Here is a 26612-nt window from a genome sequence, read left to right as displayed (position 1 = left end):
ACTATTAACTTTACAGAAAAACAGCAAGTGACAAAAATTGTTATTTTCTTCTTAGTACAGTTCTGAGAATTTTTTCAGAATTTTTTAGTACCCCGCATTTTCTCATGTTGGTAAAAATTGTTGCCAATAAGAAAATGAAGTATAAAAAAATTGATAAAAAATTCTGAAAAAATTCTTACAGCTTTATGAGAAGAAAATAAACAATTTTTGTCTCTTGCTGTTTTTCTGATAATACTTGAGTAAAAATTATTAAAAACCAATATTTGGTGATTTTTAGTAATTGATATTTCGTTAATTATTGCAAAAATTGTAAAATGATAGAGAACTTTTCGACTCAGTTTAATTCGCTCTACCTGCCCATGAAATATTTGGCAATTATTTCGGAATATCCTGCATATATTAAGACCTCGGTGGTGTAATGGCGTAGGAAATACAAGAAATTCGGGTTCAATCCTGGCCGAGGTAATATTTTTCGCAATAAATTTATTAACAGTTTCAACATCTTATATTAATACATCTTTATAATATAATGCTTCAAGGTAGCATCAAATTATCAAAATTGCTTGTCAATTTAATTCACGATTACTAGAGTGGTTTTAATTGCGTTTATAGTCCGGAAAAACAATTCGGCGCACAGTTTTAAAAAACTACAATATGGTATATATGTAAGTACATATATAGTGTATATTAGTAGAGGAAAGAATCCTATTATACCGATCATTTTAGGTAAATGCCAGAAGTCTATAGACAGAATTAAAAAAAATAATAGGTCATTTGGGAGGGAATTTAATAAGCTGTAAGATAATGTTATATAAAATTTAATTTAAATTTCATTTTTTTGAAAATTAAAGAAATGTAAAAAGTGAGCAAATTGCAAAATAAAAAAATTATGCTCCTAATATAAGATGCCCCGAGAAATCAATAATAAAACGCAAAGAATATCAGTATTACAATTAAAAAACTTCATTTAATGTTTCTAAAATACAAACAAACACAACCAGCGTGCGCAAAACATGAGCATGCGATAGATTATACCCAAAACTCGTCTTCAGTTTGAATCAAGCATCGCAGAAATAGGTACTCGACGTTCATTCTGATTGTCCTTTTTATTATTGTACAATAACATTTATACTTTAGCAACGATTTTCACTATGATATAAGAACATAGGTTATTTCCTTAAAGATATCCTGGGTACCTCATATTACGATTTCTACGCCTTACGGTTTTATCATCATCAAATCTAACTTCTACAATTAAGCAATTCTACATATCCCGTATTTTTCTATTAGTATGACTTTATTCTATCACTACATGAAGAATTTATTGCCAAATATTTATTTATTAAATAATAAACAAGGTTTAAAGGCTTATCTCAATAAAATTTGAAAGACATCCAAATTCTAAAAATCTTTCTTTATAATGACTACGGGCATGATCTAATAATGAATTTTCTACTAAATAGTTTTCAATCCAAAAGCAATAAATTTATGGTGGAACCAATAGATAGCGTTTATTAGTTTAGCAGAAACGCCGCTATCTCATATTAGGCACCTATGTCATAATAGCGGGCTTTCGTCTAATTCAAGATTGAATTATTTAAAGCAATGAAAATTCAGCTTCGACCGTAATAGACATTTTAAATTTTTAATATTGATTGTGTTTCTCACATATACGGTCTAAAATAAAGATTCTTGATATTGTCTACACACACACACATACACACACACACACACATGCACACACCATATCTTCATGAAGAAATCATCCAAAGATTTTAATATTTGTAAGAATATTTTTTAGTTTTATTTTACCTGAAAATACCATTCCAAAAGCCTCGATTGAATTCCACCCAATATATCCAATTTCCTGCATAATGTACATCAACATGGAGGATATGATGGCCAGGTCCAGTAATGGGTATCATAGCTTCTTTGGAATCTTTAAGACTATAACCTCTAGCAACATCCAGCTGAGTTACCACTGCGAAAGTCTTGTAAGGTTCACATTTGGTTTCCGTAACCTTCTTATATTCCATTCCGCAAGCACAAACACGTGTACCTCCAGACGCAGGTAGACAAAGCTGTTCACAACCTCCGTTGTTTACAAGACAAGGATGAGATCCAGTTGCACGTTTTTTATAAATGGTTAGAGTACGAAGCTCAGAATCGTTATCAATGATAATGATTGGATTTTCGCCATTAGGCAAATCAACACGCTCGATCTTATCAAAAAGTGAGTCTAAGTAGTATAAACGAGATTCATGGACAGCTATTGCCTTAGGCATTGCCATGTTATTTGCTGCTGTGAGAATGGTACGAATATTGAGACCGTCCGTTGACATAGATTTAATAAAAACTGGATTTTTGCAAGAGAAGTATAGCGTTTTGCTAGGTATATCGATAGTAATTGCTTCAGGGCGTTCTAGACTCTCTACAAGAACTAGCGGATTACTGCCGTCCATATTAACCCGTCCAATCTTCTGGGGCACTCCGAAACCTCCATCGTCCACCCAAAACACTTGTCCGTCAATAGGATCAACGCACATCGCCTTTGGTTTAGACACTGACGTTCGATTTCCATCATTTGCTAAAACGATTGTACGGAATCGTGTCTTACCATCTAATTTGATAGCTTCGATATTAGATGCAAATTTGTTGCCAATAAACATATTGCGTCCAAGCCAATCCAGTGCCATAGTGGATGGTGAACCGACAATACCAGTATCACCAGAAGGATTTGGAAACTCCGTCCGGTTGCCACCATTATAGGGAATGCCATAAATCGTACCGTTCTCGTTATCGCTATCTTTACCTGAAATAATAAAATTAATAAATAATAAAATTCTCTCTTAAAACTTGAAGAATTTAGATCTTAAGAAGACTTTGCAAAATAAGAAATATAAAAAATTAGTTATTATACTTTGCAACCAGTAGATAGTACGATCTCTTCTGTCATATTCGATAAATCTTCCGCCTTCCACACCTACGATAGGTGTGATGTATCCAGTTTTGGTTTCTTTAGGCGTCAAAGAAATGTCAATGATCTGAGAACCTCGAAGAACCATTAAGTATGGTGTCTCCTCTTCCATGCAACGTCCATCAGATAGTAATTTAAATCCAACCTTTTTAAATATTAGAGAAAAAATAATTTAATCTAGATAAATAGAATTTCTGATAGTTTCCTACTTTGAAATCTGTGTCATTACTTACCTGGCATTTACAACTGTATCCTTTTGGATTAGGCGATAGAAGACATAAGTGTTCACAAGATGTGTTGGCGCAAGGATTTGCAGTAATCGGTTGTAGGACTGCATGATGCACGTGTATGGAAAGAGGCTGTGAAATTAAATGCGACACCACCGTCTGATTAGAACCCTTAAATTTGTGTGCAGAAAGAACTCGATTGAGCTGCCGATCAGTCCAATACATAGTGTCCTCGAAGAGAGTAAGTGAATGGGGATGTAGAAGGTAATGCGAACTGGCTAAAACCTGAAGTCTCTGGCTGCCATCATATTTACAAGTATCGATAAAGTCTAATTTGCTATCTGCGAAATATATTCTGCGATTTGCAATATCTAGTGCAAGACCGTTAGGCCAATAAATCTTTGTACTGATAATGGTAGATCGATTGGTGCCATCCATTCCAATTCTTTCGATTCTAGGATTTTCACCCCAATCGGTCCAGAAGAGCCATCTCGCACCTTCACTGGGATCTAAACACATTCCACGTGGCTGTGTAATATTCTCTTTAACAAGAATCATCCTTCCAACTCCAGTCTCCTTAGCAACTTCGATTGTATTCAGCTTTGAGTCTAACCAGTACAAATTCTGGCCAATCCAGTCGTAGGCTAGACCTTCTACCAAATCTAAACCAGTACTAATGATGTCTTGAGGATCACTACCACGATCTAACCGCGAGATTCGCTTCAACTTCATATCCGACCAGAAAATAGTACCCGTGTGCATATTACTGGCAGTCGCCACAACGTTCTCTACATTGATAGGAACTCGTTCTAATGCTTGATCTTGAAGATCAGCGACCAGAATAGTATGTCTATTGGAAATAATCAAAAACGCAGCACTATGATTAAATGCCTTGCATGTATGCTTATCCGCATCTAATGTGTAACCATTCACACAGCTGCAATAGTAGCTACCCTTTGTGTTCTTGCAGAGCTGCGAACATTTTCCATCCGGGTTGCATTCGTTTATATCTTGACATGTCAAGCCGTCACTGTTGAGTTCCTCGCCAGCCGGACAAATGCATTGCGCACCAAATGGAGTTTGAATACAACCATTGGTACATAATCCACCTTGATGCTGGCATTCGGCAGTGTCACAACCGGGTCCTTCGTCCGCTCCATTGGGACAATCTAATTTACCGTCGCATACGCTGGTTGTATTCACACAACGATTCTTTACGTTTGGACACTTCCATTGTTGGGAGTCGCACTTGAATGTAGGAGGACCACATGCATGCAGTTCGATGTCTTCGTCGGATCCATCTCCACAATCATCTTTTCCATCACAGATATATGCCTTGAACACGCACCTCTCATTTCGGCATCTGAGGAATATATAAAATCGAATATCGATAAATTAAACAAGAATAAGATGTACATTTTTATTATCCACGATGCTTTCTGAAGGAAAATAAAATGTAATTAATGAATATAACAAACCTGAAAAATCCAGTCTGGCAGTCGACCTTTCCGCATGATTCTGGTTCATCGGATTTGTCAGGACAATCCGCAGTACCATCGCAGTACCAGCTTTTCGGTATGCAGATAGCTGAACTGACACACTGGAATTGCTTGTCAGTGTTACACTGATCTGGTGCTAATGATGGGCAGCCTACTTCATCTGATCCATCATTGCAATCACTAATGCCGTCACACTTATACGATGCTAAGACACACATCTTTTGATCTGCGCATGTGAATTGTGTGCTAAGACAAGTAACTGGTGGACAATCCATCTCATCTTGTCGGTCGAAACAATCACTATCACCATCGCATACCCAGGACTGCGGTATGCAGTGACCGGAGCGTGGACAGGTGAACTGGAAATATGAACAAGTTTTTGCTGCGCAAAATTCACCCTCATCGGAGCTGTCACCACAGTCATTCTCCGAATCGCACTTCCATGTTGCAGGAATGCAGCGATTATTGGCACAAGCGAATTGATTTGCGCTACAAGTCACATTGGGACAACCCATCTCATCACTATAATCACCACAATCGTTCTCAGAATCGCAATGGAATGTCATTGGTACACAACGACCTGATTTGCATTGGAACTCGTTTGCGCTGCACGTAGGTTTTGTGCAGTTTTGCATTTCGTCACTATTGTCGAGGCAATCATTTTCACCGTCGCATACCCAGGATTTTGGGACGCATCTAAAAAAAGATCGATTAAAAATTAAAATATTTGAATGTATACACTTAAAAAAAAATTGATCCTTACGTTTAACTAAATATAAGATAATATGTTGGCTAAAAAATAGTGTTAGTTTTTATTTTTTAAATGAATAGTATACTGTTCGAAAGCAGAATAATTTAAAAGAAGATGATACATTATGATCTCTTTTCTTCGTTTATGGAAAAATATTTTTGGATCCGCACAAAAATTATTGAAAGTAACTGAAAAACCGTTCAAATCGAATACTGTATACTATTTGTTTAATCATTTTTTCATTAATCCAATAATTTTTATTCATCTAATATGTTTTCTACAAGCATTTATTTGCATTCTATACAATAACATTGTTAGTCAATATTCATATTAAAAACTAAATCAATAATAAATTAGAAACAAGAATATATGACTAAGAAGAACAAAAGATTAGATGTTGGAATAATAATTCTTTTTGTAACTTATTTTAAATACATTTTGTAAAGTAAATGTATTCAACTTAATAAATTCTTTATAAAAATCTTTCTTTTATTAAATTTATTATCTAAAAATCTTCCTTTTATTTAAAAAAACAAATGAATACCTTCATATTAGCACTATAGGTTTTAGTAGTGATGCTACAACTTATTCATTTTTTGTAAATATTGTATATAATTTTGTATATTATTAAATATTGTGTTTTTTTTTTATGAAAACCTCGATTATTTGTAATATAAAACATTTGAAAAAAAGGCATCAGCAATTAGCATTAAAAAGTTATATTAGCAAAATGTAACTTTGTATCACTCCAAATGTGTAAAATCAAATAAAATGTTAAATAGCGATATTTAAGTGTACTCGTATTTGTGTAATAATACGCTCAAATTTAAGGGGATGGAAAAGTTTGGACGGTTGAAAATTATATAAAATTCGTATGTCGTTTGTGAACAAATGAATAAACATACATAAATTTCCTTTTTAGTATATTTTGAATGTTTTCTTAACGAATAAAATCAGCCGCAAAAGTCCACACATTGGCTGCGTTCAGAAACATCGCTTGGATGCCTCCGATGTCTCGGATTCATCATCTATCTTTGTTTAACATTAAATGTCAAACATTAAACGCAGCCAATATGAATAATTGAAGACAATATTGATATTTAATGGCAACTATGCAATTTGCGCACTGCTCCGTTCTTGCCACGATTTTGGGTAAACGAATTGGAATGTTTCAATTTTCTTGGTGTCATTTTATTGGTAAAATAAACTAAACCTAAAATATCTCGTTTATAAACTAAATCTAAAATCTAAAAATTATAAAAATAATGGTTAAAAATTTAAAAATGTCGAAAATTCAAATTATTTATTATTGAAATAGGCTTAAAAAATAAATTTTTGTACGCAAAAGTAAGTTTAATTTATGGAAAATTCTGTTATCTTCATTTCAGTATTCAAAACATGCTAAAAAGAAAATTTATGTATGTTTATTCATTTATCTATAAATCACATTCGAATTTTACATAATTTTCAGCTGTCCAAACCTTTCCATTCCCCTTAAGAAGAATGAAGTATGTATTAAATACTAAGATGCATTTTGAAAATGTTTCGAAATGCTTGAAAATCAAAAGCATTATATAATAAACATTATTTATTGATATATTTAGCGCCATATAAGTGTAATGGCTACTGAATGATATCATAAATAATCATTAGATTTGGTAGGTATCTAATAGTGAAGATTATCTATTAAAAGAAGTTATTGTACTATATTAACACATATTAAAAGAAGCTATTGTACTATATTAACACAAGAAAATAATGTATTACGACTCTATAAGGGTCGTAATACATTATTTTCTCCTCTATTAAATTGTCGATATATTACAATAATTAAATATGTAAAACTTCTAAACCTTTTATTGAGAATTTTATTACAAGTGTTGAATGTGTTGGTTGTAAACAATCAGTTTCAATTATCAGTTAAAGAAGTTAAATTTTTACGCACCTCTGGTTTGCGCAAGTAAAATCCCAAGTATGTGGACACGCTTGCAAAGGTGGTTCCCCATCAGGATCTGCTGCGCAACTCCTACTATTGCCTTGAAGACGTTCTCCATAAGGACATCCGCACACTTGAGTAAGCCTTGGTATTGATTGCATACCAGGGAACATGATATCAGAACGCGAAGAATTATCAGGAATAGCAAAGCAAAGTTTTTCGCAATCGCCATTGTTAATAGTACAAGGATGGTTATTTGTCGTTCTCTGAATATCACGGCTAAAAACTTTCACGCCGTAAAGTCTATTAGTAGCAGGTTCACGGACCAAAATAGCTTCCTGCTCGCCAGTTTCTTTATGTAATCGAATAATAGCGTCAAGGCGCCAATCGGTGATATACATCCATTTCTCGTGAATGGCGATGGAAAACGGATGTCGTATCAGTCTGGAGTTCACTGTTCGCACATCCGTACCGTCCAAGTTTGAATGTTGCACGTGATCTAGGAGAGCGTCACACCAATACAATCGATCTTCGGTAAAATCGATCGCCAATCCATTTGGCCAACCCAGAGTTAGATTTTTGAAGACAACCAGATTGGAACCATCAGCGTGGGCCCTGCTGATGTTAGCTGGACGGTCCCATTCGGAGAAGAAGATGTAACCTTGGTTTGGATGAATTACGATCGCGCGAGGACGCTTCAGATTTTTCAGTAATGTTCGCCGATAGGTGACATTCCGAGTGCTGAGCACATTTAGTGTACCTAAGAATATAGCAAAATTTTTATCGTCTAAATAGAATCTGTTTTTTTTTAACTATATTTTTAACTAGGTTTTAATTGATCGTTAAAAAGTTACTAAAATTCATACTACAGATCAACCAAATTGAAGGTTAATAACTCAAACATTCAGTAAGATTTTGTCATCAACAAACCTTTACGCGAATCGATGTAGTACAAATTCTTTGCAGCCCAGTCAACTGCAAGCCCTTCCACCCCTTCATTTTGACTAGCCAGAACGATTTCGCGTCCAGTCGCGTTCTGGTGTACTCTGTATATAACATCCTGAAGAACATCACTGTAATAGATGTATTGGTCGTGTGCGTCGTAGTCTAGTCCAACGAATCGTGCCCGCCTGGATACAACTGGTAGAATAGCATCGCTAAAGCCTTCCATTACGGGATTGAGTATGCGTCCTTTAATAAACCTCTGCTGTGAATACATGAGAAACTCCTGCACTAAATTGCAGTTCCTCGTGTCACCTGCCAATCGCCATCCGATGTGGCAAGCGCAACGATAGCCTAATCGATTGTTTTGATCACTGGAGGCCGTGACGATGCACATATGTTGACAACCACCATTATTATTGCCACAGGGATTGGAGACGCTAGGTTGCGAGAGTGGATGCAAGGCTTTTATAGCTTTGGCGTCGCGTATCTTAAAAAAGGATTATAAATATGAACTATAATATGAATCTAATATAGATCCTTTAATATAAATGTTCTCAAAACTGTTTAGGTAAATATAGTGTATTAAACAACATAGTGTAACATCATTATTTAATTGAAGAATATATATCAATTACTCAAACTGCAATAGAAATCGATTATAAATTGACTTTCATTTCTATTCTATTACTAATCAAATATGAACATATTCGATTGTCGCACTCATACCTTGAATACATTTTGAATGGAATAATCTCCCTGAGTCTTGTCAACACTCATGACAGCCTGTTTAATACCATCTGTCCAAAATATCCTGTTTTCAAAGAGAGTAAGTCTGATTGCGGATGGTACTTGAGAACCTCTGAGAATCATTACTCTGTTGTGTCCTCTATAATTTGCTGTTTCGATGTAATCCAATAGGGAGTCACACCAGTATATCCTTTTAGCAATAATATCAACGGCCACGCCGGAGACCTTATAAGCTGCTTCGGAGACAACAGGGAACGCATTAGTACCATCCATGTTGGTACGTAGGACCTGCTTGCTGTCAGCGATGAACATGAGGCCTTTCGTGGGATCCAGCGCGATGTCAGTCGGGTTGGTAAGATTAGAACCCACTACTATTCCATGGTAACGTCCATCCAGCTCGAATACGTCCACTTTTTGCACAATAGAATCTGCCACGTAGAGTTTCTCGCCAATCCAATCTATCGCGATGGACACGGGTCCCCAGGAACCCGCCATACTGATGTCCACTTTAGCTGGCGTGTCGCTACCGAGGTTGAGAGATTCCGAATGAACCTTCCGTGTCTTCATGTCGCTCCAAAAAAGCAGATTTCGCGAGTACAAGTAGTCCACCCCGCTTGCACCGGTAGCGTTTGCAATTATTCTTCGGTCTTCGCCGGTCGAGCTTAATCGCCATATTGCGCGATCTTGCGCGAGTAGAAGCTCCAAGGAAGAGGTGTTCTGGGCACGACATTTGTTGAGTCCATGAAGACTGTAACCGGGTGCGCAATAACATTTATACCAGCCGTCAGTATTTTCGCACAGTTGTTCACAGAAGCCCCACTCGGAGCACTCGTCTCGATCTGCAGAAAGGAAAAAATCTGATGGGCGATGCGGAAGAAAGGATGCAAAAGTGGGTAAGCTCCATGAGTAAATCCTTCAATTTTTCTAATTCAGGATTCTTCAATCATTGCATTATTAGATACTAAAAATCATTGTATATTTAAGAGTTTTAATTTGTAAAAGTCAAATAGCTTACCAACACAAGTCCGTGAATCATTGGCAAGTATTCTTCCTTCGGGACAGTAACAAATCCCTCCAGTAGGAGAGGCCTGACATTTATGTTGGCAACCAAGTGAGCCACACATACTTGTCGCTGTACGATAAAGAAATTTTATTCTTTTAAATGTTCTTTTAAAAGCTAGTTTTTTAATATGAAATCTATATTCTATATATTCTACATTTAATACAATTTAAAATATAGAATCCAAATCATAGTCTATATAAAAAAAATTCCATATCTAATATATTTCAAACTCAAAACGTTAACGAGGTTTGTTGCTTGGAGTTTTAAATGCGTTATCTTTTTGTTTCTCTGTATATTGATTAATTGTTATAATATTTTCCATAATTTCTATCAAGTTTATAACTAATGATGTTATTTGTGTGCTCATGAAATATTTCACATAATCTTCTGATATTATTAAAAAGAACTGATGTAACAAACATATGATCGTTTTAAACTTTTTGCGCTTAATATTGTAATCTAACACATATAAAATTAAATTGCTCTTACAACATGCCGCTTCCTCGTCCGCCCCGTCCTCGCAATCCTGTTTTCCATCGCATAGCTGAGATCGATTGATGCATAATGGTTTTCCATCCACTGCACCTTTCGGACACATGAACTTGTTTCCTGGACAGAGTGTCATTGTACAAGACTTCTCATCGGAACCATCCTGACAATCTTTATATCCATCACATTGGTATGCTATCGGAATGCAGAGCGCATTTGCGCATCGGAACTGATCATTGGTGCAAGGTGGGAAACCTGAATATTATCAAGAAATCTCTCATTATTTTTATGAACTGTCACGATTTAATTTCATATACAGGGTATCCCAAACTTTTTAACACACCGCTTATAGGCAAGTAGATTGAAACTGAGTCGAAAGACTTTTGTAATTTTTATAATTTTTTTCTTAGTCACCCAAATGAGTAAAATGTTCACAATCGACGATAAAATAACTTTAAGATATCTTTAAGAGTTCTCTGAAAAATTTCTTTAAGATACTTCATAAGGAACTCCGAAAGATATTATAAAGTTGTTTTATGCATGCGAATATCTCATTAACTATTACGAGAATAACAAAATGGTATAGGAATTTTCGACTCAGATATACCTGCCTACAAGTGATGCGTTACAAAATTTGAGTATATATTGAGTGGTGCGTTAATAAATTTGAGTATATATTCAAAAAGACTACAAAGCAAAATAATAATATAATAATATGCTAGAACGTATTGTGAGCATTCCTGAAAGAGCCACGACATGAATTTCACATTGTAGTTGAATCTCCAAAGTCATAACGCGTTGTAGTCGATTTTTTCGTTCACTGAGCGTTTTCAATCTTTGAGTCTAACATATATAGTATATTATATAGCTATTAAAAATCTTTTATAATAACTTGATACAATTAAAATTAGGGAAATTAATTGCAAAAATTTAATTAAAATTTTAATTACTAGATGTTTATAATCGTCGAGAAGTTCTTATTAACATCATATTTTGTAGAAATTGTTATAATTTAAATTTTATTTCATAGACAGTAACAGACAAGTATAACAAAAGTTCGTAGCGTACTTCATTTATATCATGTTCATATATTTTAGGCAATTATTATACTATTCTCTTTCTCTTCTCGATCAAAAAATGTTTCAGCTTCAAAAATCTGTATTTTTTTTTAAATTATAATACTATGATTTTTAATGGAGTTATAAGCAATCAAAGTCTCAAAATGCTCCTTCTATTTTTTTAATCCATAAAATAACTCAGTAACAAAAATCTTAGGAATATTAATTTTTGAAAATAGTTTTATAAAGAAAACTTCAAGCTTTCACATTAAAAAGTTAAATTCTCACCAATTTTTTTTGGATACGTGATAGGCTTGATGAAAATAAGAAATTTTCGCATTTTTTCCTGTTATTTCCAGTTTTGTAATTTTCTATATGTAAAAATGATCAAACTTATAGAAACTCAAAAGACATAGTAATCCATCAAAAGTGGAGATTCTAAGTTTAAAAATCTCTTTCTTAAATTTAAATTTTGTTTATTTTTAATAAAGTTAATTAAGTTACAGCTGCTTGAATTGTGAAGTTTGTAACGCTACGATCAGATTTTGTTCCGATGCATTGGCTGCGTTCAGCAGAAAAAGCAGCTCTGCAACTGTTGTAAAATTTTTTAATATGATTAGTCTTGCCTTTCGATCTTCGATGTAAATACAAACCAATACATTCTACAATCATCAAAAGACGTTTTCTGATAACTTATATAATATAAATAAGGAAAATATACAAAAAAAAGTAAACAACAATGATTTTCTAAAATAGATCAATTTCTGACTAAAATATGTAAAGTAAATTACACATGTAATCCTATAGCTTTTGAGTAAATAAATGCAATACAGTACTGGTTTTATTTATTTGGATCTAGAAAAATAGTTAAAATTTGTCTTAAAAAGGACTTTGAAAGTTTTTCTAATAGTAATATTTTGTTCAAATTATTTAATTATTTATATTTCATTTCTGCAATTTTTTTATTAAAGATTTTTTAAATTTTTTTAAAAGAAATATAAAAATTAAATATCTTAAATATCCATAGAAAAATATTTCAACGGCTGCGTGCGATGGTGTGCGTCACGAACATTCATATTATAAATAAAATACGCAAAATCATATCTCCCTAAATCCCTCTCCTTAAATTGTCATTAAAATATTTTCCTTAAATAATTTTTTTTTTAAGTTATGGAAGTAAATAATTAATAGATTAAATAAGTTAAAAAAATCGTATTTATATTGTTTATATAGAAGCTATCTGCGAAAAGTTCTTCAAAGTTGACTTTTATAAATAGTACATTTTTGATTAAGTATGTACCCATTAAAAAACGCTACCTTAATATATTGTAGTATAAATAGGAAAAATTAATAAGAGAAATAAAAAGTTAAATTTTATCCATTTGAAAGTAATGATGGCTAAAGGGATAAATCATGAAGCGTTAAATAAATGAATGTATTGCAAAATCGCGAGCTTACTGCAGTGTTCTTCGTCGCTGTTGTCACCACAGTCGTCCCAGTGATTGCACCTCGCAGCTTGCTCGACGCAGCGTTGCGTAGTATTGCACCTGAATTGATCCAATCGACAAGCTGGCTTCATATTATTTTCGCATCTTTCCTCATCTCTACCATTCCGGCAATCCAGGTAACCATCGCACTTCTTTTCTTTAGGTATACAAAGTTCCGGTGTGGTTCCAACGCACCTGAAGTCATCTGGCTGGCATTTTCTATATGCTACAACATCAATGTCTTTTATCACTTCTTTGCTTTTGCAAATCTTTTTTTTTTTATAAATTATTATACTATAATACAAATAATAAAAATAAATGTTCGACGCTGGAATAAATATCTTGTGATTTTTTAGGATATTTCTTATTAAATTGTGACTTGGATTTTCCTACCACTATATTTGATTTGTAAAGAATTGTCTTTTTACTAAATTAAGCAATACCAAATTGTATATATGACTGATTCACGTTTTCATTTTCTGATTCTAGATATTTTATACGGATTTCTAGTTTGCTTGGATTATACCTAATGTGAGAGAAACACATCCGTCTGATGTGTTCTAACTGCCAGGTTGGAGTTTGGGAAAAAAATTCTTTAAATGTTAAATATCGACATTGTTCATTGAAGATGCTCGGGGGAGAGAGGGGCAATCCATTATTTATTAAATAGTACACCGACACTGCTCATGACTCTCATTTGCTTATTTAATTGCTCTTTTTATTTTTAATAAATTCAGAAGAAATTATTTTACATCATTACGAGATTTGCAAAAACTAAAGCGTTTAAACGTGTATATTATACGTCCTTTACAATCCATCTGACTTGTGAAACATTTCTAGTGGTGCACTTATGAATGGAGAACGTGACAAATGGAGTAGCATACATATTCCTTTTAAATTAACGTCAAAAGATGATCTGAAGTTGATCACGCTTTCCAGTCCAAATGGTTTTGTATGATAACTCAAATGCACTAGCTGCACGTAATGAACAATCATATCTTGATGATCATTTAGTACGACACGTTCGCGCCGTTGATAAACATGCAGAATGAGCCTGATATGGCAATCTGAAACGTGATTTTTCTTGTTTGGTTCGTAGGATATTAAGATAAGGGGAGTAGCGGAGGAGAAGCGAAATGTGAAACCATGTAAATTTTCTTACAATTAAATTTAATTGCCAAATGCTTTAATAAAATATTATTTTTTATCTTTTTAAGAAATAAAATTTTTCTGAAAAGTTTTTTTAAAAATTCGTGTTCTTTTAACTAAAAAAAGGTGAAAAATGTTAATAATAAAATTATAATAATCGTCACATGTTATATAATAATTTTGAGTAAAGATGAATCTTACGAGAAAATTTTTAATTCTAAAAAATATTCTAATATCGATATTGGTAATAAAGAAATTGAAAAATATTCTCTAAAAGTTTAAATAATATATTACGATTTAAAAAGGCAGTGATTATAAATAACATAAAACTTTCGACATAGAAAGGTCAGCAAAAGATCAGCAATGTCAGCATCAAAAGAAAGGAAAACGTTATCAGCGCCTAACAGCAATAAAATGTTTACAAATCTCAATCTTCATTTTTACGACTTGAATGAACATAATGTTGCTGATTTAACAATGTGCAGTGCGTGTTATCGTGACAACGCGATAATTTAGTGAATCCTAGCATGAAGAATCCGCTTAATCGCTGCGCAGCTGCTATTTAGCCATATTCTTATACCAGCGGCCTTGTCACTGACGAGATAATGTCTTTTTTGTATAATATTGTATATCCGCGATAATTAATATTCCATTTAAATGACTCAGCTGATGTTCTTAAAGTTGTTTATTAATAATTACTCTTTTTTCATTATTTATGAAAGAAAAAAGAAGTGAAATATAAATATAAAATTATTAATTGCACGTGAAATACTGTAACAAATCTTCTGTTTTCGTACATATATTTATTTTCAATTGATATAGACTGATACAATAATCTGCTAAGCAAAGAAAAAAATAAACCACAAACAGCACTTTTGGCACAAGATGGGATTTTTAAATAAAAGTAAATAAAAGATATCTCTTGGTAAAAATTTTTTTTTAATTCTTCAATTTTTAGAATTCTTGTATAAATTCCTAAATATATTTTTACAAAATAAAATAAAATAAAATATATCAAGTGCATACAATAATATCGAATATTACATTCCTCCTAATAAAAAATGGATATAAATAAAAAATTCAATTAGCCAAGTATTTCATTACTCAAAAAAACACATTTGTAAAATAAAATCTGTTAATTCTAACACATAAGACGTACTAAAAGTGACTAAAGTAATCAATTGAATTATAATAAAGAAACAACTTGGCATGTCACCGAATCGTATTGAAACGCTATATTCTAGAGCACCAATATATATTTTCATAGTATAGGAATTATTTGCAATACGAATTAATAAAAAGATTATTATATATTGTATATCTCTGCAAATAATACACAATACATTAAAGCAATAATTCAATAAGGAAGAAATATTAATAATTGCTTATTATAATCTTACAAATTTGTTATGTATAATGATTCTACATCTAAATATTATTAATATTATATTATATATAAAATATATAAAATATATTCTTCTATATAAATTTACATTAGGTCTATTATTTGTAAATATTTTTATATCACATACAGTGTCACTATAATATAAGTTTACTATTTTTATATTTCCATAAAGCAAATATATTGAGATTATATAAAGGTGAATCATTTTAATCGAACCAGACAAATATCTCGACAAATACGGAAGATACGGAAAAATATTTCAGACAAAAGTTAACATTTGTTAAGATCAAGGCCATTGGAGATTGTTTCTTATTTTAATTTTTACACTGAATATTTATTTTTAGAAATGAAAATAAGAGAAATAATCTCTTGTTAAATGTTATCGTATTGAAACGCTATATTCCAGAGCACCAATATATATTTTCATAGTATAGGAATTATTTGCAATACGAATTAATAAAAAGATTATTATATATATCTCTGTAAATAATACACAATACATTAAAGCAATAATTCAATAAGGAAGAAATATTAATAATTGCTTATTATAATCTTACAAATTTGTTATATATAATGATTCTACATCTAAATATTAGCACATGATCCTGAACAACATTCAAGAGGTTTTAGCCGTCGGTCAGACATCTTGCGTAATGCTAATGCCAGCGGTACTTAATCTTCAATCCTCATAACTCGAAAAATATAATACTTAAGGAAAAAATATTTTATTATAGTGTTTTGAAAAACTCTCGCAATAAGCTACAAGAATGTGCAATAAAAAATGAGCTTTTTTATTTAAGAAATTGAAGGTGACCTTCACGTGATTTTCAAACGACTATCCAAAGTTAAACCACGGTACCATCTTATGTTCCCCTCTAAACCATACAATTTCTGTCTAAACTAACAACATTTTTCCGTATCTTCGGTACTTATCGAGATATTTGCCTGATTCGATTAAATGACTGTATTCACATCAGAAACGTAGTTAATGTGACCCAGACACGTCAAGTTTTTCAGCTTATGTAAAAAAATATATTATTGGATTTTTTTATTGCAATTTGAATTTTTGAATAATTTTAATAAAAAATTTATCGATGTAAATTACGCAGTCACGCAACCCTTTTTATATTTTTATGCCCTTGGCGTCACGACGCTGCGCGCTGCCACGTCATTTGATTTCAGAATTTCTGTATAACTTTCCCCTAGCACGAAATATTGCAGCAATATTTTAATAGTATACAATATTAGAAAAATTGCAACAATGTTACTGCAATATTAAAGTTTTAATATTTTATTGGAAATATTACAACAATATTATGAAATATTTTAATATTAATTTTATATAGTAATTTTAGTATTTTGTAGAAAATATTGCAATATTATAATTCAATAGGTAAATACGCGGCCCCATCACGAGAGAGCTATGCTTCTCATAAGAAGAAAAAGCCCAAAAATTCCTATAAGAAGACGTATGCAAATTAAGCTGAAGTCTCTTGGAAATTCCCAAGCTCTTTCAGATGTGCTTTCTGGGTCCTTAAAAGTTTCTTGATCATAATTTTATCATATTTTTAAATGTGATGTTAAGCAATAATATTTTAGCAATTAATAAAATTGGATTTATTATTAAAATTACATAATATTGCAGTAATATAGCTGCAATATTTCTCTAAATATTACAGCGATATCATAGAATATTGCAGCAGTATTTTATTTTAGCGGATATAAGAATATTACTACAATATTGCAGCAATGATTTATGAAATACCGCATTCGTTCAAAGTAATACTGCTGCAATGTTGCTATAATATTTTGTACTGTATTTATAACTTTTACAAAATTTTTCAAATTTTTTATGTAAATTTAAATAAAGTGCTGAGAAAGGCTCTTCACATATTTTCTAGAATTTTTATATACAGTGAATTTTGAATTATTCTAAGATTTCTCATTCTCTAATTTCCGAAGGAAACTTATAACATTTGAAAAATTTTGAAGTATTTATAAGAAATTTAGAGGAAATAAGCACAAGAAAAGCTCAGGCTGTGGCAAAGAAGGATATTTATAGCAATAAAAAGGAGACCGGCCTCAGTTCGAATCCTGGAGCGCTGTAATATTGTTCTCGTGTTGTCACTTATTTTTTCCATGTTTAAAAAAAAATCTTCATAAACTTAAAATATGATAAATTTTTAAAAATATTATAAAAAGTTTTTTCGAGAAATATAAAAAATTTTAATGTAATTTCGTGCCTTCAGAAGAAAACAACGTGCATATTGGTATACATGTACATTACGTTACGTGAGAATATAAATTTTCTGATGTCATATGCGATATGAAAGAAACAAACAGGAAAAGTTGACGTTGACAAAAATGATTGCAATTTGTACTCACTACAGCCATCTTCATCAGTGCCGTCGACGCAATCGACAGTCATATCACATCGTTGATGCGGTGGTATACAATAGGTTTTGTTGAAACTATACTGTCCACACGTGATCTGGCCTATCTCGCAATCGGGCGGCGCTAAAACCCAATTCAAAAATTAATAAATTAAAAAATTACATTATATAATTAAATTATATATAAATAAATTAAATTTAATAAATTAATATACAATAACTAAATAATGCTTATACTAGTCGAAGCTGTATCTCGAGTGCTGCAAATAATTTCATATGAATTTATATATCATATTTGTAGTCTCTTATAAATTGCGCACCGAATTAATTCTTCAGACTTATAACGTTTTTCACTAGCAGAGCTGATGCGCACGCGATGCACTTTAAAGCCGGTGTATACAAATCGACGTAAAGATATACGTTTAATAAAAATATAGAAACAAACCGCAAAATCCTCAATACATTTTATTGTGGTATTTAATAAAATATACATTGAGTATTTTATTAATTGAGATAACTCACTTTTACATTCAGATTAAGTTAGTGTACAACAGTTTTAATGTACACTAGTTCTATCAGTGAGTGCGGACTAGTTCTATAAAAAATGCTATTAAAAACGCAACTGATCTATTATAGTAACATCACAAATTAAATTGAAAAACAATTTAATAATTTAATGTTCAATTGGCATTATTCTTTATAGATTTTTCAGTACATCAAAAGGTTTTCTTAAAATTATATCTTAATCATTGTATGTTCTGAAAACATAAAATTTAATAAATCTCTGCTCCCTGAGGAGAGTCTAATCGGTTCATTAAATCTTTAACGTTTTGGTACTGTGATGGTTTGGTACCTTTATATATAAGGTAGGAAATCCAAACAGGGGATAATAAGGGTCTCTTTTACCAACCTATAAATGTTATGTTAAATGTTAGGTTAAATTAACTGACAGTTACATGGGTCTCATTTAGGTTTCATGGTTAATTTTTAACCGAGGTTTAACTTAAAATAAATAAACCGTCGATTAATTTAACTGAGATTGGTGAAAGAGACTCTAAGAAGAAGAAGAAGTCATTATGTGTTCACATTATACAGCTCTAATGAATCATTTATTATTGTTAATAAATTAAATTAAATTATAAAATTTAACGTTAATATAAAAAAGTTGAAACAGAATATCTCGAACTCGAATGTCTCGTGATCAACTCGCTTTGGCCAGAAAACAACTGATTCATTAATAATAATCTTGGTAAATTTTCGAATACCAAGATACAAAAAAGACAATCAAGTAATCTAGAAATCGATGCAAAGTTAAAATTGTACAAGGAACGAGCGTGATTTAACCTCTTCTATTATCAAAGGTTCAAAATACTTAGCGAACCCAGACAAAATAGGAAACTTTTTTAAACTTTTATCAACATTTTTTTGTTTAGAGACCAATATAGAGAGAAATTCGGAAGTGCTGCGCTTGATTCCTGAAGACATTCCATAAAAATGGACTACACAATGTGCATCATGCGAAGAATCGTTAGTACGTAACATACCGATATGGTACAATAATTGTGCGCGAGTATATAATCGGCCAGTCGATTCGTCGGACGATCGAGGGAAGCACCCTAGATCGTTTAATATACCGGATGGTACGACAATCATGTTGCAGCGCCAGGCTATCACTTTAATGCTATTTTTTCCAAACAACACATATATGATCGACGATTTTTTATAAATTCTTCATTCAATTAATAGAACTTGATGACATTGTGAATTAACAGCTTCGTTCTCTCCCGTTTTCAAGTCAATTTAGAGATGTTAGAGTAAAAACACAAAAAGGAGATTTATTGTAATACTTGTAATAGATGCCTACAAACAAGTACAAGTAATTGATGGCCGAGATGGAAGGGGATGGATATTGAGGAGAAAGTTGTCGAGCGTAGAATTGGGACTGATATTCCACGCAAAGCGAGATACAATCGTGCCAATGGATCCGTTTCATCGAATGACGCGCGATACTTGTGCATACTGTCCTCGAAAGAGGGTCACAGCCTTGCTTCCGGTTTTACATTGTCACCCGCATAATAAATGGCCGTCACTTCACGGTGGCCTAGGCAAACGGCGAACCCTGAACAGGAGCAAGGGACACGCGCTCATGAAGGATAAAAAGCAATTTAGATCCGAATCTGATTTCTTACAGAAAGAATATACTCACAATTAGAAAAAACATTTGAAAAAACATTTCACAATTAGCAAAACCTTTGTACACGTTATTACAATATAAAGGTGATAACTGTAAGGTGATAAGTTTTAATATGTAGAATTAATGTACAATATATAGTTAAATAAATTAACATGCATAGTTGAACAAACTATATACATAATTGAATAAACTACTTTATCGTTTCTTATATTTACAATAAAATAATTTATTTACCTATGTACATTATATTAATTTTATACATAAAAAACTTGTATAATTTTATTCTTTTATAATTGCCATTATATTTTTTTCTGAGTCTAAACATTGTTTTATAAAAATAACGGTCAGAGATGAATTTCTTTTATTCTTAATAAAAATTTTGCGCATACGTGTAAATTTGCCCTATTCAAAAAATTGTAAAATGTTATTAGAAAGAAATTTGGTATCACGATTACGTAGCGTACGTACCAAATTTGACGAAAAGGACTTCAAAATTGAATGCCATTTTTCTTAGAAGCATTTTTGTTAGAAGATTATAAAGATTACAAAGAAGATAATTTTATCTTTATGAAAGTTGCATTTTTATGTTATCCTTGAACGCTTTAAAAACTGTCCCCAGACATTATCGTAGCTTTACTAATCTAATAGGATTTTTTCCTTCTGCCTTTAAATCTCGAAAAAACATTGTCTCTGCTTGCATGAAAAAATAACGCAAAGCTCAAATTGTATTACACTTCCTGTAAATCTAACGATAAGAAACAATCACAAAAGTGGTCACGTAAGCTGCATGGAAAAAAATGTTAGACAAAGAGACTAAGCACTTCCGAGAGGAAGCCTCGGATTTTTGTCGAACGCTCTTCCGGCACGAGATTTGTTATAAGCTGTACATAATTCGCGACAATCCATTCTGTTCGTAAACAGGAAGAGCGTATCAAAAATTGACCGTCCCAAGGCCGCAGTCATAATCGCTCCGAGCAAATCGCGTAGAATTTGTCGAAAAATTTAAGCACAATCCTAAAAAATTCGACATAAAACTTTTAATGCATATCATCTTATTTTATATCTGCAATTATGTCAATTTAAAAATTAAGACCCATTTCCTGAATTTTCTTTTAAACAGTTAATATCAATTAATTTCCAATAATACTATTAGGTACTACAGTGCTTATAAACAAAATTAATTTTTACATCTTGGAGTAAATCCTCGCAACCGTAAATCCTGCTGGCCTTTACCTACCGGCCAAGAGTACTGAATGAAGGAGATGGATTCTGAAAGTTCTTTCACCGCGAGCTGTAATGAGGGCAGCGGGCGATCGCGGATTATACATGCATCCCTCTTTATTATTTCTTAATGAAGCATAAGTCATTAATTATTCATTAGCATGAACGTGAAGCATATTTTTCCGATTAAATTTCGCATTTAAAGGTATGCTCTAATTTCACAGAAATTCTGATTGTTTTATGAGATATATTTATTATAATCACGTGCGAATATATGTATATATAATACGACAATATAAAACTAAATAACAATAACAAAAAAATTAAATATCTTTTATTCATCGCAGAAATCTCAATCGAGCTCTCTTTCTGTAGTTTTATCTTTTTTTTATTTTATTTTTTTTTTTTACAAAATATGTAGCAAAATAACATTTATAAAATAATCTCTCTTAATTTTTTTGGATACTACATCCTCAGAAAAAGACATAATGATAACAATTAATCGTATTTTTATCATAAAAATAATAAGACGTGCATTCTTATTATATAATATTAAAAAATTGTTCATAATTAATGTCAATAATAATAAACCACAGGTCATAATTATTGCTAGAAGACACAACGACGTGTAAACTATGTTAAGTATTTTTAAAATTACAGATAAAGAAGAAACATTCCGATACTTACGACATGACTGCATTTCATCGCTGTTGTCGTCGCAGTCTCCACGATAATCGCATACCAGAATCGACTGTATACATTTGCCGTCGTTGCACCTGAACATGTTATTCCCGCAGCCATCGCCTGTAACAGAAAGCATGGAGCATGAAGGGATCGGCCGGGAAGCGATACTGCTGCCGTGATAGGTGAAAGGTTCAATGCCTGCCGCCGGAGAACTGCCGTTTCTAGGTGTAACCGTTGCAGAAGATAGAATTCTTCTAAGTCTTTTTTTTTTTTTCGAACGAATCCTCATTCGATGAACTTTCGCGCAGCGATTATTTCGCCACCTCGCCCGCGGTATGGCCGAGATATCTAAGGGAAGCACAATTGAACGTGATTGTGCAGCAAGAAACCAACAACTTTCCAGACTTAGAATTTTAGATTTATATTGCAAAATGTTGTGTTGAATATACGTAACGCGAATTAAATATCAGAAACTAACTATCGAAGAAATCGTTTTAATTTGTCTTTAATGTTCTTCTAAAATGTATGTTTGAAAAACTATATTTACAGTCAATTCCTTCGAATAACGTTTAATTTTAAAAAAATTCAGAATAGACACACAATCAATTTTGTGACTCCAACTTTTCAATTCTTCAGATATGAATAAACAATTTATCTTTTCTTTAATTAAATATAAAAAATGTTTTATGCATAAATATATATAAACACATATGTACAAACATTCATAAACATATACATATAATTATATGTAATTATATATGAAATATGTCCATACATCCTTTTTTTCTTTGTAAAACTATTGTTTAGTATAATAAAAATAATAACAACAAGAAAATATAAAAAATAATTACAAAGGTAATTATTGCATTGCTTGTTTTAAAACAAGAATGCATAAGAAACTAAGAGTCAGTGCGATACTTTGTGCGCAAGTATGTATAATAAAAAATTTAATAATCTATATATCTGATGACAAATATTTTAATATATATCTTCGTACGCGTTTCAACTTACTTCAAGTTCTCGGTTTCAATTCAATCAAAAACAAATTACATATTGTCGTTTTTTTTTGCACTCTAAAAGGGAAGTGATGAGCAATTAGCGAAAGTGGATGTTTTTGAGATTATATAAAGACACAAACATCTAAATTATTCTAAATACTTATTAAAATAGGTTTCCAAAGCAAATTTCAAAACATAAGAAAACAAAAATTCAATATATTTCAAAACAATATATTGAAAAGCGATACATAATTGAAAATATTTTGCGATAATTTTAAGGCTAGATGTATAATTTCTAAAATATATTGTATCATTAATTACTGCATATTTCGTTCGATATAATAAAATAAACAAGAATTTACAAATCGTTTATTTATATATGAAAATTTTTGATGTGTTATACTACAGTGAATTATCCTTTATGATAAAATAATATTATTTACAACAAACAAACATAAAACAATATCATAGAAAGTTTGCGTTTATTGTGTATAGTGTAACTGCTGAAAATTGTTTTTAGCGACTAAAGATTTTAGCAAGGTCAAGTCTAATTTCCTCTCTTCCCTCTCCCTCTTCTCTTTCATCGCAGACAGAAAGTTTCGATATCAATTATTATTTGTATGAAATACTGAAGTACTACACAAAATAAAAATCCAACAAAATTCACTTAATCCTTTGCAAATGAATGATGAACACTGCTCGATATCATATAGTTTTCGATTCTAGACAGTATCGAGCCCTGCTCGACATCATAATGTAGGAATATTTTTTTATAAAAATCTTGTCCTAGCTGATTACCAAGGTTAAAAAACGTCCGCAAAGAGTTAAATCATATATCATGATATATCAACTTTTGATCCTCTAGAGATTAATAGTAATTCTCATTATAAGACAAAAAGTTTATCTCTCTTTTGGCCTGTTTAAAACGAATAAAGAGCGGAAATACCCAAAGTATCATTACTTATGACAATATCTTCATGGGTGGAAATTAAGACCATGGCGAGCTGTCTTTATTATAATCGCGGTAATCTCTTCATTATGACATTACTACTGAGAATGTATATACATATATATATATGACACAGTATGCTGCTCCTGAAGTGAACTCTGATGAATGTTCACAAAACGTTGACATTCTAAAAATGGATTTAACTACGAAGATAACCCTCGAAACGCATTATTTTTGTAAAAAAAAAATATGTTTTAGATGCACTCATCTGTAATTATTTTATTTTAATTTGTAAGAAATAACATAATTATAGTAAATACTTTCACTTTTTCTATAAAATTATAGTACAAAATAACTAAAAACATAGAATAACATACTAATATTCTTTATTTTTATATAGTAATATTAAGTTGAGTAAAAAGTCATCGCGTATTTTTTAGCTCAAAGTTGTATTAGTAGTAAAAAGTCATCGCGTATTTTTAAAAGACATCTATCAGTAAAAACCGCAATTACTTTCTTACCAACAATATAAATATATCTTGATAGAGTAAAGTTTCAGCTTTAAAAATCTCTTTTTTAAATTATACGATACGACAATTTTTAATGGAGTTATGAGCAATTAAAGTCAAAATAATTCTTTTATTTAATCCGCGATAACTCAGTAATCAAAAGTCGTAGGAATATTAAAAAAAAACGATTTTGTAGGGAAAGTATCAAGCTTTCACGATAGGTAATCGAAAATTTTCTCAAATTCGTTTTGGACACGTTACAAATCCACAAAGTGAGAAGAAAATTTTTCGTCTTTTTCAGCTCGTAGTTTTTGGTATGTAAAAATTATCAAACTCATATAAACTTAAAAAATGTGATAAGCTTTTAAAAGTAGAGATTTCAAGCTTTAAAACCCTTTTTTTAAATTTGAATTTCATTCATTATTGACGAAGATATTGTATATATAATACTTTTGTATAGTAATACTTTTTAAATAAATAAATAAACGCAATAACTGCAGGTAAAATGACTTTCAATAATAGATAAGATATTCGTGCAGGTCATATTTATTAATATGTATTGTAAACATATATAAATACTACAAATTAATTATTTAGTATCGGTTATGTATATAATAACTGTATATATAATAAAAAAATCTCATCATATGCAATTCATTAATTTTTTCTTTCTTTATTTTTCTTTAATTGCATTTTTATATTATAATATCAAAGTAATACGAGAAGTGTTTATTACAATAAAACAAATCTTTTTATTTGTGGGTAAAATGTGCATTTTTATTTTTTTTATAATCTTATTTATTATTAAAAGTCATTTTACCCACATAGAGGCAAGACGAAATTACAGTAACATATCCTTAGAAAATATAAAAATTTTGAAAAATTTTAATTTATTTAACTTTTTAATTTTTACAAATGATAATCAGGACTGTAGTAAATCTGTAGTGAAAATACATTATTCTCTTCTTATCTCATAACTTTTTATCTCTCGGAAAAATCGACAAACTTCAAGGTCATCATTTTATTCCCCCTTTACCTATATCTATATTTAAGATAAAATAATATAAAAATTAGTATAAACTCGTTACTTTTTAATGCAACTTGTAACGAGTAACTTTACAGCAATACTTGTTACTTATTATTTTTTTCAATAAGTAACGCGTTAATGGTGACAATTTACTTTTCAAAGTAACTTTCCTAATCTCAGCGTTTAGTTAATCATCACTACAATCATAAAAAATCAACATCATTATTAAATTGTTATTACAAAAACTAACTATAAAACTAACGGAAAAATATTTCTTCCTTTTCGTGTACGCATATAATATTATTGAAAAAAAATACCAGAACGAGACTAATTATTTTCTATAGCTTTCTGGACTCTGAATACAACGGCTTCCAAATTATTCCATCACAATTTTGATAAATTTATTATGTTATTATGTAACTTTTGCTTTAGAGCAAAAATGTGAAAAATGAAAATTTTTATGTATAGTATGTACCTGGAGACACGGTAATTGTCTCGGCGTTAATAAGACAAACGTTACGTTATAACGTGCACATATACACACATATATACAAAAAATTTTCACTTTTCACGTTTCCGCTCTAGGGATAAAGTTACGTGATCGCTATCCAGGGCCTCTATTCTTGAAAAAGAAACGTATATGAAAAACTAGGAAAGTAGTATAATATATATTACTTACATGAAACGTTTCTTTTCAAGAATAGTAAAGACTCAGATCTGAATTCTTTTTAAAGGTGAGACATATGTATATTGTTTTGTTATTTTTAAAGGTGGAGGATCGCTAAATACAAAAATAAGGTTAAAACATAAAAATTCAAAATGGCGCATCTAATACGGTGAATCCAAGAAATAATAAAGGGAAAAGAAGGGAGAGAAGAGGAGAGGAGAGGAGAGGAGAGGAGAG

The 26612-nt window shown here is 31.3% G+C and overlaps 1 protein-coding gene across 1 annotated transcript in view; it reads right to left on the bottom strand.

Annotated features, from left to right (window-relative positions):
• The window catches only part of LOC108756265 (low-density lipoprotein receptor-related protein 2), a 77094-nt gene that overhangs the window by 20665 nt on the left and 29817 nt on the right, over positions 1 to 26612 (bottom strand). The window contains exons 2-13 of the mRNA XM_018499928.1: positions 22229 to 22345; positions 18119 to 18250; positions 13151 to 13405; positions 10635 to 10889; positions 10098 to 10214; positions 9062 to 9921; positions 8321 to 8822; positions 7400 to 8150; positions 4683 to 5399; positions 3211 to 4567; positions 2921 to 3122; positions 1813 to 2812 (exon numbers count right to left, since the gene is read on the bottom strand). Of these exons, the coding sequence (XP_018355430.1) occupies positions 1813 to 2812; positions 2921 to 3122; positions 3211 to 4567; positions 4683 to 5399; positions 7400 to 8150; positions 8321 to 8822; positions 9062 to 9921; positions 10098 to 10214; positions 10635 to 10889; positions 13151 to 13405; positions 18119 to 18250; positions 22229 to 22345 (6265 nt within the window). The remainder of the gene's footprint in view (positions 1 to 1812; positions 2813 to 2920; positions 3123 to 3210; positions 4568 to 4682; positions 5400 to 7399; positions 8151 to 8320; positions 8823 to 9061; positions 9922 to 10097; positions 10215 to 10634; positions 10890 to 13150; positions 13406 to 18118; positions 18251 to 22228; positions 22346 to 26612) is intronic.

This window comes from Trachymyrmex septentrionalis, unplaced genomic scaffold (assembly GCF_001594115.1).
Source record: "Trachymyrmex septentrionalis isolate Tsep2-gDNA-1 unplaced genomic scaffold, Tsep1.0 scaffold126, whole genome shotgun sequence".
NCBI lineage: Eukaryota > Metazoa > Arthropoda > Insecta > Hymenoptera > Formicidae > Trachymyrmex > Trachymyrmex septentrionalis.
This window is presented reverse-complemented; position numbering and strand designations above follow the sequence as displayed.